Here is a 15,321-nt window from a genome sequence, read left to right on the forward strand (position 1 = left end):
GTTATTTATATCACAGTCATTGGTCATCTGTAATATTGTCATCACTAAATAATAACAATTATATATTTTGACATTTTTCGGCGATGCTGTGGTCACAAGCTGAACATCAATGCTGTTCGCTCATGCTGCGTGCGCCGGCCTTGGTTGCTCCAACAGTACTGTGCCTCTCACACCTGAGAATATTGCCCACGATTTTTTTTTTAAATTGCATCTGTTTACAAGAGCCCTGAGGAAGCTACTGTGAACCCCGTGTAGCCGCGGGCCATTTGAATCAGGCCTGGCACCCTATGGCGTATATATACGCCATGCGCACCATGGGACATGTTACTCAGGGCGTATATATATGCCATGCGCAGTTTAAGGGTTAAGCCTGATCCAGTAACATAAATTTCTCTTAATTATTCAATTTACATCAAATTATATATTTTTGGGTTATATATTTAGTTTAGCAACATTATTACGATAACAAGAGCTATAAAAAATACTTATTTTGGAACTGGTTTATTAATTTTATTATTTCGAAGCCGTAGGTCACTGAACTGTGGCGACGAAATCGAACAAAACACTGCCTGGTGTTGTGTTCGATTTCCAGTAACATATATTTCTCTCAAATATTCAATTTACATCAAATTATATATTTTTGGGTTACATATTTAGTTTAGCAACATTATTACGATAATAAGAGCTATAAAAAATACTTTGGAACTGATTTATTAATTTTATTATTTCGAAGCTGTAGATCGCTGAACTGTGGTGACGAAATCGAACACAACAAGCATGGTGTTGTATGGACAGGGATTAGACCTGTCCACTCGTGCTATAGTTGTGCTGCCAATAACGTGAATAATTTCTCAAATAGGAGATATCTATCTTATTACAGTATATTTTTGGTTTTATTTAGTTTAGTTTAATTAGGATAATAAAGAGTTGTTAAAACACCAGTTTTAGAAATGATTTATTAATGTGAAACATTCAAAGCCATGGGTCACTGAACTATGACAACACAGACGAAAGTGAGTGAAACCTCATTGTAAAGTGAGGTTTACTGTACCTTATCTGTCCACCCTCACTCGTCCTGTTTCATCACAGAAAATGTATATAAGAAGATTTCAACATACTGTATTAGCTAGCTATTCACGCTTCAGCCTTTAAATTAATTTACAAAGATACGTGTGCCACAAATTGGTGAACGAAAATCATTGAAACTCAGTCGTTCACTTGTGTGGACGACTCTGGCTGGTGTTTGGTTAATATGCGTCACTTCTTGTGGACCATTCTGGCTGGTGTTTGGTTCATATGATTCACTTGTTGTGTGGTCCACTTGTGTGATCCAACTTGTCTTATGAAGGAATTATTAATTGTAATCTGTGATAGAATGAAACAGTTTTCCACCACTCTGTGAACTCTGTCCCAACATCGTAAGCTTGTGGACCACTTGTGGTCCACTTGTGTGGTCCATTTGTGTGATCCAACTTGTCATATGAAGGAATTATTAATTGTAATCTGTGATGGTATGGTAAAGTTTTCTACCACTGTGAACTATGTCCCAACATCGTAAGCTTGTGGACCACTTGTGGACCACATGTGCGGTCCACTTGAGTGGTCCACCTGTGTGATCGAACTTGTCATATGAAAGAATTAATAATTGTAATCTGTGATAGAATGTGAAAGTTTTCCACCAGTCTGTGAACTCTGTCTTGACGTCGTAAGCAAATCCGAACATCCCCCGCTTCGGCGAACCATTGTTCGTCGAACCGGGTGAGTAAATCTGGCCTGAAAAGTGTGCGAACTAGCCGGAGATTCATTGAATCGGGGTACGTTGAATCGAGGTTGTACTGTATTGAGAAAATTCGTGTTAGATTTAATAATCTTACTTTTTCGGTCATATTTAAATATATATATATAATATGTGTGTATACTTTTTCTTTCGGAAGGGGCTCTGTCCTCTTTGCTGTTGACGGGGCGCTGGGGAAGCAGCTTGCTCTGTTGACTCTCGCACGGGCCCGCAGTTAGTGAGCGCTTTTGGTTGTCTTCCGGTCTCTGGTGGCGGCGGCGGACAGCTTCGGCCCCTTTGGGGGGTTCAGGGCTGGCAGGGTGGGCTTCTTCCCCTGCGCTTCGTCATGTCATCTTAGTGGGTACGTTGGAGATGGTCAATAATCCCCATCCTTCTGGGGTTCCTATCTGCTCTATGCAGACACGGGCCTGGCGAATCGGCGGTTCTTCTGGACTTGTTCAGTCTGCGCCGTGGATTCTATGCCCCTCATTGGAGGACTGTTGTCTCCGGTCCGGCTTCTGTTGGAGCCGGGTGCCTAGATGGTGGCCCTGGACCTCCAGGTCACTTCTTGGCACGTTCCTCTCCAATTTTCCGGGACTGGCACAGTTGGTGGTTGGGCTTCAGGCTTGCCGCTTTTGTTACCTTCCCTAGTTTGTAACTGGCACTTGGTGTATTCGCATCTTTACCAGAACTTGGTGCCCTGTCTGAGTGTGCTTGGGATTCGGTGTCTGGCCTATCTCGACGACTGGCTGGTGTGGACTCCCAGTTGGTCCGCTTGTCTGTTCGCCAGGGGTGTGGTTCTTTCCAGATCGCCGGGTTTGGTTTCCTGGTGATCTGGAGGCCGTTTCAACTGTTTCCGTCACGGGTTCGGACCTGGCTGGGTCTTGTTTAGGGCTCTTGGGCCGCTCCTTGTCTTTCCCCTCCAGAAGTGTTGCTGCGGCTGCCTTCCTGCCTTCGGCTGTTCATGAAGGGGGTCCCGGTTTGCTCGGCAGTTGCTCGAGCAGTTGTGCGGGAGTCTGAACTTCGACGTGCTGGTCTGCCCGCAGGGTCGGTCGGCCGAGCGGACAGCACGCTGGACTTGTGATTCTGTGGTTCTAGGTTCGATCCCAGGCGCCAGCGAGAAACAATGGGGAGAATTTCTTTCACCTTATGCCCCTGTTACCTAGCAGTAAATTAGGTACCTGGGTGTTAGTCAGCTGTCACGGGCTGCTTCCTGGGAGTGAAGGCCTGGTCGAGGACCGGGCCGCGGGGACACTAAAAAAAAAGCCCCGAAATCATCTCAAGATAACCTCAAGATAACCATTCGGCTCCATTCGGATTGTTCTCTGGCGATTCTTTGCCGGAACCACAGGGTTTCTCTTAGGTGTTTGACCTTTGGGGTTGGTCCCTTCGAGTGGCTCGTTTGCTGGATTCTCAGGGTTTGGCTAACCGTGAGGTTCATGTCCGGGGTGTGTCCTACATCCTGGCGGACAGCCTGTCTCGGTTCATTCCTCTATACACGGATTGGCCAGTTATCGCCAACTCGTTTCGTTGGCTCTACTGGACGTATGGATTCCTGGCCATGGACATCTTTGAGTCGGCGTGGTCTAGGCGTCGCCCATTCTATGTCCAGCGCCCTTACCCGCCTGCGAGGCGTTCACGGTGGATGCCTTTTGGCAGGACTGGTCGAAGTGGGGGTACTGGTTCCTCTTCTCCCAGTCCAGCTGTTGCTTCGAGTTCTGGCTCAGTTGAAGCCCATTCCCAAGATGAGTAGTCCTCATGGTCCCTTGGTGGCCAGCCCAGCTTTATTTTCAGACTCTGCTTGATAGGTTCATGAGGGGAGCCGGTTCACGACGGGGAGCTGGTCGGCTGAGCAGACAGCACACTGGACTTGTGATCCTGTGGTCCTGGGTTCGATCCCGGGTGCTGGCGAGCAATGGGTAGAGTTTCTTTCACCCTATGCCCCTGTTACCTAGCAGTGAAATAGGTACCTGGGTGTCAGTCAGCTGTCACGGGCTGCTTCCTGGGGGTGGAGGCCTAGTCGAGGACTGGGCTGCGGGGACACTAAAGCCCCGAAATCATCTCAAGATATAGGTGTCCGAACCCAGGGCGTTTTCCTGTGGCTCTGCCTATTTCGGCAGGTTGGACCGGTCTTGTACGTGACTGGTTCGGCCTTCTCCTTCGCTCTTCACGTCTGGTTTTTTGACGCGGGCATCACCATCTCTGTGGTGATCAGGTGGCTTAGTTGATGGTGTCGCACCTGCGAGCTTCGTCTCAGTGACAGTATGATGTTCCTGGTGTTTTTATGCACCTTTTTCTTTCTCTTCGTAGGGTTGTCTTCTCTTTTGCATCGGGTTGTCTTCTCTTTCGCATCAGGTTGTCTTCTCGTTCGCATCGGGTTGTCTTCTCTTTCGCATCGGGTTTTCTTCTCTTTCGCATCGGGTTGTCTTGTCCTTTCTTGGGTTTTCAGGACTACAGTTATTTGACGTTTCTTACTGTCGCCTCGTTTTGTGCGGCGCTGGCGGAGCCGCTCCGGCTCATGGTTTCGAGGTGAACGTCAAATCTGCCCCGTTCTGTACGCTTTCTTGTGTTTTGCTTCACCTCCGGCCTGCTCATGCGTCGCCTGAGCCGTCCTGGTCCTTGATCAGGGTTCCCTCTTATCTTCTCCTCAGTTTGTAGTAGCCCCTTCGGTTCAGGTTTCTGCTCTTAGGTACTGGTGGCAGGTTTGTATGTTTGCAGCCTTTCTCCGTCCTTCTGGCGACGGTCGAGACGGTTGCTTTCCGGAGGGGTCTTTAGGTTATTGATGCATAATTGGTTTGGCCGGGGGTGCGTCCTGTGTCATCCGGTTGTGCTTTTTTGCCGTTACCTGCGTACCGTGTCTGGGGATGTGCTTTGGGTTGATCCGGTTCCCCTCGTTCCCTGTTTCAGGGCTCAGGTCTCCCAGGTCGTCCGCAGAGTTTTTAAGTCTTCCAGCCTTCGTTCTATTTTTGTGCCTGTGCTGTTCGGACGTTTGCAGCTTTCGCTGCTGTGTTGGTGACATCTAGGGCTCATTTCGGGCGCAAGGATTTGAGGGTCGCACAGGTTCCTGGCCTCCCGTTCTTTATGCGCGCGTGTGCTCCTGTGCATTCTTGTTGCCTTGTGTCACAGGTTGCAGCCTGTTGTCTCGGCTTCGCGTTGCGGAGTTTGTGGCGCCCGCCTCCCGGGTCAGCCCTTTCTTTTCCTTCTCTTTGGGTATGAAGCTCCAGGGAGCCGTAGGGGCTCCCCACAGAAAACCAGTGTTGAATGTAATGAAACGCCATTTTCTGGGTGAACCCCCGGAGGCTACCTGGCAACCCTCCCTCCCACCGGTCGGTGTTTTTTTCGCTATTGTTGAAGCTTAGCTTCCGAACTGATGCTAGGCAGCCGGCGCGGTGAGGTCCGAGGCTCCCCCTCCCCCCCTTCCCCTCTCGGAGTGGGGAGGGCTGTGGGGACGATTGGCGCGGCAGTAAAATGTGATGTTTGCTTGTTTTCTTGTTTCCTTGGGATTGTAGGGAGTTTCTACCTCTCTGTTCGGTTTTTTGTTTTAGTTTTTTTACCATGTGGGGTTTGTTTTGTTATGCTTACCTTTCTGGGTGCCTAACCCCGGTCGATGGCAGATAAGGAAAACCCCAACCACAAGGCGGTTTTCCAGGGCCATTGCTCCCTGAAACCTGCCTGCAGGGGCCAGGTTCTGGCGCTGGTCCGTGGTAGGTTTGAATTCCTTAGCTAATGTCCCGGTCTAATATAACATACATTAGCCTGATAAGCTCCTGGGAGCCTCCAGGGCTCGCCCAGAAAATGGCGTTTCATTACATTCAACGCTGGTTTTTTTGTCCAGATAGACACCGTCAACCCAACAACCTCTTGCCTGTATTATCTCTGTGGCTCTATCATAAAAACTAAGTAGATTTATTACACAGGATTGTCCTGTTGGAAACTATACTATCTGTTTGTTATTACGTCATCTGTGTGTGCATGTATCTATTTGCAGTGTAGAGGATATACCTAAATCTTGTGATGTTCCACCTTCCTTTGCCCAATTTTTGTATTTTATCATAAAGTTAATTTCTTAGTTTTCTGTTTAAATCCAAATACTTGATATTAATGTTATATTTTTAATTTCATTTGGTTTCCTAAAATAGCACAATTGACTAAAGTATTTTTATGGATACGTCAAAATTTTCAGATTGGTGGCCGAGGCATAATTTTCTTTTGCTTGATTGAAGGAGAAGAAAGAATGCAAACAAAACCTGTTATCTTTTATCTTTTCCTTGTGTGGTCACTTATAGAATTGGTAAGGTAAGTTCCCTTCTGCTCTCTAATCCATATAAATGTAAGATATGACTTGCATGCTACCTTAGGACCCAGGAGCTGAAACATACTTTCCACAAACTTGATTAGGTAATAATACATGTAACTTAATAATGCTGGAAAACTCTAGGTTTTTGTTCTAGGCTAGTTCCTGATTTAAAGGAACTAAACTGTGCTGTAAGTTGAAAGAACTAAATATCAAAGTGTTGGAGAAATTAAGACTCACACGTAGACATGACATAAAATACTCGGGCATGACGGGATGGACAGTGATCAGTTGCTCAAAAATAGTGAGACCAGGGGCCAGATTCACGAAGCAGTTACACAAGCACTCACGAACCTGTACATCTTTTTGCAATCTTTGGCTGCTTTGTTTACAGCTTGAAGCACCAGAAGGCTGTTTATAACAACAAGAACAATTGATTGGGAAGTTTTCATGCTTGTATGTATGCTGTTTTAATAAATGTGACCAAAGCCGTCAAAGATTGAGGAAAGATGTACATGTTCGTAAGTACTTGCATAACTGCTTCATGAGTCTGGCCCCTGAACTAGAGAAGAAACTGGCATTCAGTTAATTAACAGTATCGATGGCCGTGGATGACGCTCACATGCACTTTTTTTCTCTTGAGTCCTAGCCGTGGACATCGCTCGCGTCCATTGCAAAAATATTTCTATAAAATTCATTTTTTATCCGATTGACTTCGGGATAGTTTCAAAATAAATTCCCTTAGACTGCACACAATTTGTTACCAAAATAAAAGATGTAACATGAAACCTGATGTCAGAACACTTGAAAGATTATAAATTCATTTTTGGTCAAAATTTTAAAATATTTGTTAAAATTCTATTTATTGTGCTATTATTTTGGGACTAGTTTTAAAATGCGCGCCTTAACATTGCGAACAGTTTGATACCAAAATGAAAGTTGTAACACAAACAGAACACTGGAAAGATATAAATAATTTTGTGATGATAAGTGTACAAAATTAAAATATTTGTTAAAATTCCAGTTATTGCTCAATTATTATGAGACTAGTTTTAAAATACGTGCCTTTATATTGCGAACAATTTGATACCAAAATGAAAGACGTAACACAAAAATTTATGTTATCAAACTGAACGAGTATACATATTAGGTTGCGGTGTGCCAATTGGTGCTCGTTTACAGGTAATTTTAGGCTTTCCTACGGGGAATCATGCCGGGCTTTTGTACATTATATGCATATACACCTGCAGGGAATTTAATTGCGAACACAATGATACCAAAACGAACTACGTAGCACGAAAATTAAGGTGAGAAAACTGAAACAAGTATACACATTTCAGTGATGCAGCGCGCTTGTTCGCACGCTCGCCTGCACCCCAGGGGTGTGACCTCTAAGTTGGCAGCGCACATGCCCGGTGCGTGATAGTGTTAAGAGAAAAAGGGGGAACACTTGAGATGAAAGTGGCTAAAGATGTAAAAAAAAAAAAAAATTCCATGTATTCACCATATATTACCAACTACATATTATCAAGGAGAACCAGCATCACTACAATGCAGCAAACCACCCATTGTAATGCACCATAACACTATAAAACTAGCTGTACAGTGCTCCTTGCTACTTGCTATATTTAACCCTCAAACCGCGTATATCATATATAAATGATATCAGTGACAAAACCAAAACCGCGCACATCATTTATATATGATTTCGTGTCTAGCGCTATAATTTAAACGCCCCGCCTGGGATAGGGGCAGCTATAGTACAGCCACGACCGATAGTTGCCAGATGCCACCTAGAAAAAAAATCCAGGCTAACATTCTTGGGTGTTACAGCGTCAGTATTGAGCAAGCCACCAAGGCTGGCGCACGCAGCACGAGCTCACAGCACCGCTGTTCAGCTTATGACCACAGCATCGCCTACAAATACCATAATATAAATGATACTGCTATTATTTAGCAGTGATAGTATTACTGAAGCCCCCTGACTGTGATAAAACTGACCAGGATTCTGATAATAGCAGGATTGTGGTGATATTTAGCGCTGTGCTCCATGGAGGGAGGAGTAATGCTGTGGGAGGGAGGGTTGTGTCGTCGTTTTCTGACTGTGTGTGGTCACCAATTATTGACTGCACTCACCATACCAGCTTAGTGGTTCGCCATGGTGAACACAAATGTAGATACTTATATATAACGTGTGTATAGTGTGAGCTAACAGCGAGAGGAGTAGGTTGGGAGCCGCCATTTTGGTGAGGGAGGAGCGTCGTCTGCACGACTTGGCATGTTGTTTACTGATGGCCACTATGGTCTTTGGGCACCATAACAGCTTATTTGTTCAGGTATGGTGAATAAAACAGGTAGATACTTTTATATAATGTGTGTATATAGCGTAATAACACCACAAACAATATTGTTGGAGGACAAATATTAGTGCGTCTGGCCTTGAAGGCGGCCGCCGATCAGCTGACTGTGTGAGTAGCTACGTCTTATGGCCTTTACTCACCATACAAGCTTAGATGTACAGTTATGGTGAACAAAACACGTAAATACGTATATATAACGTCTGGGTATAGTGAATAAATACAGAAAGAGTATTGTGGGAGGTAAATGAGGGTGAGTGAGGTGGTGTTGAGGGAAGGAGTGGCAGTGATTGGCTCGCTGGTGTTTGGCGGTCACTCCTCGTTGCTTTTTGACTCACAAGACCAACTTAGTAGTTCGTTATGGTGTACAAAACATGCAGATACTTATATATAACCTGTGTATATAGTGTAACAACAGCAAAACTATTTGTTTATTGTTTTATGAACATAATAATTGAATCACTAATATGCACACCATAATTTTGAGTACAGCGATGGTTCACACATTTTATAATATAAATATACCACAATTCACTGTATGAAATAATATTACTGCAAAAAAACTAAGAAAAAATCAGAGACATTGAAATAATTAGGTAATAATATATTTGTGGCAACTGCCGTCTGACAGCTCGGGCGGAGTAGACCTCATCTGGCGAAGGCTCTGCCAACGCCCCTTTTTTGCCACACTTCCCTACCCTATTGCGGCTAAAATATGCCACCTACGATTTTTTTGTTATTTTTTCCGTGATCAGGGAACAAAAATGAACACTTCTATAAGACGAAAGAATTTTTTGGATTTTTTTTTTATTTGTTGCGCCTGTGGGTGTGAATTCCATTTGGGCCCCTAGCGGTTTGAGGGTTAAACTAAATGCCTCGCAAACTTTTTTCCAGTAATCATTGAAGATACTGGAAAATTCGTTCAGTAAAACATACTCAAGGAATGTGGAAACATTTTCTTTAAAACAGTATACTGTACATTATTTCTTGGAGGAGCCCCTTTGGCTCCCCGGAGCTATCCAGGCTGATGTGCATCTCTTTAGAATTTGGCATCAGTTGATGTGGGTGGCGTTCCATGCCTACCGGGGACCATGAGCCAGAACCTGGGCCCCTCAGAGAGACACGAGGACAATGGCCTATAGAAAGCACATGTGATTTGGAGCATTCTATATCTGTCATCAACCGGGACAGGCACCCAGAAGGTAAGCGCCCCAAGACAAACCCCTATTCTTGTTAAAAACAACAAAAATGGACAAACGAGTGGACAGAACTCCCCAAATGAAAACGAGGAAACTAGCATGACATCACACGAGCTGCACCGCATGTCTGCACAGCTTCCACCTTCATGGGAGGGGGAATGGGGAGTCCCAGACCCCCACGCTGGCACTCCACACCTCACTTCTTTGGCTGATGTGTCCAAACCCGGAGGTTTTTCGGCAGTTCCGCTTCTTTCAACTGATTGGTCTGGTCCGTTACGAGACTGGTTCGCTCTTCTCCTCAAGTCTTCGCATTTGGTCTTTTTGACTCATGTCTATAACCATCTGTATAGTGATCAGGTGGCTTCTTTGATGGTGTCCCACCTGCAGGCTTTGTCTTGGCGGCAGTATGACGTTTCCTGGTGGTCCTTCCATTTCTTTTTGACTCTTTGTCATTGTACTTCACTTTCAGTTCAGGTTGTTTTGTCCTTTGTCTCTTAGTTGTTTCATGATGCTGTCTTATGCTGAATACTGTCGCCTCCTATTGTGCGGCGTTGGCGAAACCGCTGCAGCTTGCTTTCAGTATAGATGTAACTTCTGCGCCGTTTAGCAAGCTGTCTCATCTTTTGTTTCGCCTCTGGCCTGCTCATGCGCCGCCTGAGCTGTCTTGGTCTTTGGACAGAGTGATCTCCTGTCTCTCTTCTCCTCAGTTTGTTGTGGCCCCTTCAGTTCAGGATTGTTTTTCTAAAGCTCTTTTCTTGTTGGTATTGTCCTCTGGGGGTTCGGGTTGCGGAGCTTCATGCTCTTCTCCGGTGCAGGGGTTTCTGCTCTTTTGGTCATGGTGATAAGTTTGTTCGTTTGCAGTCGTTTCCTTCTTTTCTGATGAAAAATGCGACTGCTGCTTTCCTCTGGAGAAAGGGTTGTTGATGCTTGGTTCGTCAGGTCGAGGGTGTATCGTGTGTTGTGTCTGGTTGCGGCCCTCCACTGTTATTTGCACATCACAGCTTCTGTGTCCGGGGACGCGGTTTGGGTTGATCCGGTTTCCCTTCTTCCCTGTTCTCGGGTGCAGGTCTCTCAGGTCATCCACAGGGTTATTAAGTCTATCCAACCTGCGGTCTATCCCTGTGCCCATGACGTTCGTAAGTTTGCTGTGTTTGCTGCTGTCTTTGGTAACATGTCCTGGGCTGACATTCGGGCACAGGGTTTTTGGTGGTCGAACAGGGTCCTGGCTGCAAGCTACCTCATTAATGTTCCTGGGCCTAGTCCAGCCTGTGTCGCTTTGGGTCGGAGATTGCAGCCTTTCTCGACTTCGAGTTGAGATGTGAGCACCAACCGCCTCCCGGGTAAGTCTCCTTTCATTTTTATCTTTGATGAAGTAGCTCCAGGGAGCCGAAGGGGCTCCCCCTAGAAAACCAGAGCTGAATGTAATGAAACGCCATTTTCTGGGTGAGTCCCGGATGCTCCCCAGCAACCCTCCCTCCCTTTGGTCGGCGGTTTTTGCGTATTTTGATATCCAGCCTCAGAACTGTGGTGTGGATCCTCGGCGCAGGGTCTGGGGCTCCCCCTTTCCCCTCCCGGTGAGGGGAAAGCTGCATAGACATGCAGTGTGGCTCGTATGATGTCATGCTCGTTTGCTCGTTTTCATTTGGGGAGTTCTGTCCACTCATTTGTCTATTTTTGTCGGTTTTAACCAAAAAAGGGGTTTGTTTTGAGGCTCTTACCTTTCTGGGTACCTATCCCGGTCGACGGCAGATATAGAATGCTCCAAATCACATGTGCATTTCTATAGGCCATTGCTCCTTGTGCTTTTCTGAGGTGGCCAGGTTCTGGCTCGTGGTCCCCGGTAGGCCTAGAGCTCCACTCACATCGACTGATGCCAAATTCTAAAGAGATGCATATCAGCCTGGATAGCTCCGGGGAGCCTCCGGAACTCGCCCAGAAAATGGTGTTTCATTACATTCAACGCTGTTTTTTTATGATGGTTATATAGTACTTTATATTATAGTCTTACAGGGGGAATACCCCAATGGTTCCCTGAAACTATTTTGCTAATGTTGCTCCATTCTAATTGGCCATCAGTTGCAGGAGTTTCATTTCACCTAGCATGGACCAGTGCCAGAATGTAGCCACTTCACAGAGGCGCCAGGAGTGACAGTCCGCCACCTCAACCATCCAATAAGTCAGCAAGGTTTTACAGACAACTGTAAGGTTCACAGAAAATGAAGCATTAAAACTATCAAGCAATGCTGTTAACCCATAGCTGTCACCAGGCCGCCCGGCCCCGACCCAGAGCCGACACTCTTCATCAGTTCTGTCACTGATATGGTGGTGGTTAGTACCACCTGTAGTGCTCTGGGTCAGTTAGCTTTCATGGTGAGCCCATCTGCTTTAACTACTATGATTCGCCGCGTTTATTGCGAAATTCTCCCTCTGCACCGAAAATCAAGTGTTCGCAAAAAAAAATTCTTTGTAAAATGATAAATTTCCTTCCCTGAACATGTACTTGTAAAAAAAAAAATATCACATTCCATTTACTTTGTCTGTGGGGACGTGGATAAAGTGGTGCATGACGTCATCAGGGGCTGTTTGCCCGTGTGTGTGAAGCTCCCAGATGCGGTCGTGCAGCTTGTCTTCTAAACAAATACCTAAAGTCCATCCCATGCAACTGCCAAAACCCCCTGTTTATGGATAAAAACTGTTTACACACGACTCACAACTGATGACGTCTGAACACTTCCGGAACAAGTGTTTCGCTGATGGCTTTTGTTCGAACTACAACGCTACAACATTTCACCCACATACTACAAATATAAATAATCGGTGACAGAACCTAAACACCTAACCTAACTAGTGCCCAAATATGCACAATATGCTAATATATAATACTATTAATTTATATTTGAGAAAATTACTATATTTTCTGTGGGGAGCCCTTTCGGCTCCCTGGAGCTATTGGGCTAATGTGTGATATATTAGACCCGGGCATTAGTCTATGGAGTTTGACCTACTGAGGACCACGAACCTGAACCTCGAGGGTTGGGGGTTTTCCTTATCTGCCATCAACCGGGGTTAGGCACCCAGAAAGGTAGGCATAACGAAACAAACCCACATGATAAGAAAAGTACAAAGAAAAACTGAACAGAGAGGCTGAACTCCCTCCAATCTCAATGAAACAAGCAAATGTCACACTCCACTGCTGCACCACTCATTCGCGCAGCTCTTCCCTTCCCAAGAGGAGGAGGAGGGGGGAAGCCCTAGACCTCCCCGCGCCGGCTACCCAGCACTTCAGTTCATTAGCTAATGTAATTAGGGGGAGATGTCTTCTATGGACTTGATTTCCATAGGCTGGGTTTTGCCTTCGTAGCGACCTCTGCAGTGTTGTTGTGTGTGGTGGCCAGGTGTTCATCAGTTTTAGGGCTGCATGCATCCTTCCCTGGGCACCCCTGTGAGTACTGCCCTTGCATGTTTGGGTTCCCTTTTCTGGTGCGTTCGGAAAATCATTTCCATAGGGGTTTTTGCTGCTCAGCATTTACCCCGCCCTTGGGGTCAGCTGGGGTTTCGTGGCCCTTGTTTGGTCTTGAGTAGGGAATGGTATCGTGCTGGTTGGGGCATCAAGAAGGTGTGTAGCCTGCCTACCTACGCGGCGGCCACTTCCTGTTTCCTCTGGGGATGTTGGATTTTTTTTTTCTCCTGGTGGGGGTCTGCCTGGTGTGGCTATAGTTCTACTTCAATTATTTTGGTGTCCCTCTGCTAGGTCCCCGTGATTGTATACGTCACAAGGGTTTCAGCGTTTTGATCTCTCCCCTTGTTAGCTTTGGGTGTTAACCGGTTAGCAACACTTTGCCCTGGTTTCCCGTAGCAGTCAGCCTACGGGCCCTGGAAAACCCTTTCAGGGCTCAGTGGACCTATGGATGCGTCTTCCGAGTTCCAGCCTGCCTCATGCAGGTTTGAAGGTTGCTGTGTGCCCTTGTCTCAGGGGTACAGTCACCACTTTTGCCTCCATCGTGCTGCCTGTTGGGTCAACGACACCTTTGACCTGGAGTCTTGCGAGAGGTGTTCTCTGCTTGCTCTTCAATACTATTCTGATGACATTACTGTTAGAGTACAGGCAGCATCTGCATTTCATGCTAGATTTAGGTTGGTGCAACGCGCTGTCGGTTTCCCACCCAGATGCCCTGGTGCTGCCCCATTTTGGTTAGGTGTTGTTCGCCCTTCTCCTTGCAATCCCTCCTTCCATGTTCCAGGCTCCGGACCGTCTGCGAGTTTCGGGATGGGGTTTAATTGGTGTTGAGATTTGGGGGCTGCCCCGTTCGGGTTGTGGACGGAGGCATTCGAGCCTGCTATTCCTGCCAAGGCTTCTGTGTCCTACCAGCAGCCTTTTCTTTGCTGCCTTTCCCCTGGACTCTGCCCCCGAGGCCTTTATTGTGGGTTCCCAAGGCTGTAGAGAGGGGGGAGGGGGACAGTTCCCAACCCCTGCTTGGTTTTCTGCCTTCTGGGTGAGTTTTTTTTTTTTTTTTTTTTTTTTTTTTTTTTTGTCCCTCTCACCTGCTTTCTTATCTCACATTTGCTGGCGTGTTTTCAAATCTCTTGTGTCAGCCGCGTCTCCTTTTGTTATGGTGGCCATTTTCTTTTCTGCGTGTCGCTAGGGCAGCGCTGCAGTTTGTTTGTTTACATGTTCCTGGGAGGGTGCACTTGCATTTTGGGGCATTTTTATGCCTTTGTTTTAGGGAGGTTTTACCCTCCCATTGCCATTTCACTGTTTTGTTCTTTCTTCTAGGGTGTTCTGCCCTTCTCTTGTTCCTCTGGGAATGCTTGGGTGTTGGTTTTTCACCCAGTTTTGTGTTTTCTGTCTGTGTTTGGGTCTGGGCCCTGGGGTTTGGGCCCAGTGTCCCTGCCGGTTTGCTATGTTTGCTCCCACGCCTTTTGTCCCTCGGTTTTCGGTCCGTTTCTGGCTGTTTTACTGGGGGGTTCAGTCTGAGTGAGGGGTTTTGCCCTTCCTTTCTGTGGTGCATTTCTGCCGGCAAATGTGGTGGTTTGGGCTTCCCACTCGGTTTCAATTCTGGGTTTCTTTGGGCTCTTTGGGTTTGTTCCTGAGGTTTTCGTTCTCTCCGGTCCCCTTTGGGGGGTTCTGGAGGCCATTGGTTACCTCTTGTGCACCCTGGTTCTTCCTCTTCTGGGGGTTCCGGGGTCTTCCTGGCTTGCAGACTGTTCTTCTTGGGTCTAGGCACACGTTTTGTGATCATGCCTGGGCTTCGGTTTTTGTTGTCGAGGTGGGCCTTTGGTGCAGCTTTTGTGTTGGTATCTCCTGGTGTCAGCACTACAGGATACTACACTACGATGTTTAGGGGAGAATGAGCTGGTATTGATCTTTTGGAAGTCAAAGTCTTAGTTCATTTATTAAATGTTTATTCTGTATAATTTTCTGGGGGGAGCCCCTACGGCTCCCCGGAGCTATCCATGGCTGATATGGATACCCTACCTATTTTGCATCAGTCGATGTGGGTGGAGTTCTAGGCCTACCGGGGACCACGAGCCAGAACCTGGCCCCCTCAGAGAGGCACGGGGAGCAATGGCCCATAGAAATGCACATGTGATTTGGAGCATTCTATATCTGCCATCGGCCGGAACAGGCACCCAGAAAGGTAAGCGCCACAAAACAAACCCCTATTCTGGTTAAACAACAAAATCGAGAAACGAGGG

The 15,321-nt window shown here is 46.5% G+C and overlaps 1 protein-coding gene across 1 annotated transcript in view; it reads left to right on the top strand.

The window, feature by feature from the left end:
• The window catches only part of Hacd2 (3-hydroxyacyl-CoA dehydratase 2), a 175,876-nt gene that overhangs the window by 143,860 nt on the left and 16,695 nt on the right, over nt 1-15,321 (top strand). Inside the window, exon 7 of the mRNA XM_045732646.2 lies at nt 5,958-6,070. Within this exon, the coding sequence (XP_045588602.1) occupies nt 5,958-6,070 (113 nt within the window). The remainder of the gene's footprint in view (nt 1-5,957; nt 6,071-15,321) is intronic.

Source organism: Procambarus clarkii, chromosome 1 (assembly GCF_040958095.1).
Source record: "Procambarus clarkii isolate CNS0578487 chromosome 1, FALCON_Pclarkii_2.0, whole genome shotgun sequence".
NCBI lineage: Eukaryota > Metazoa > Arthropoda > Malacostraca > Decapoda > Cambaridae > Procambarus > Procambarus clarkii.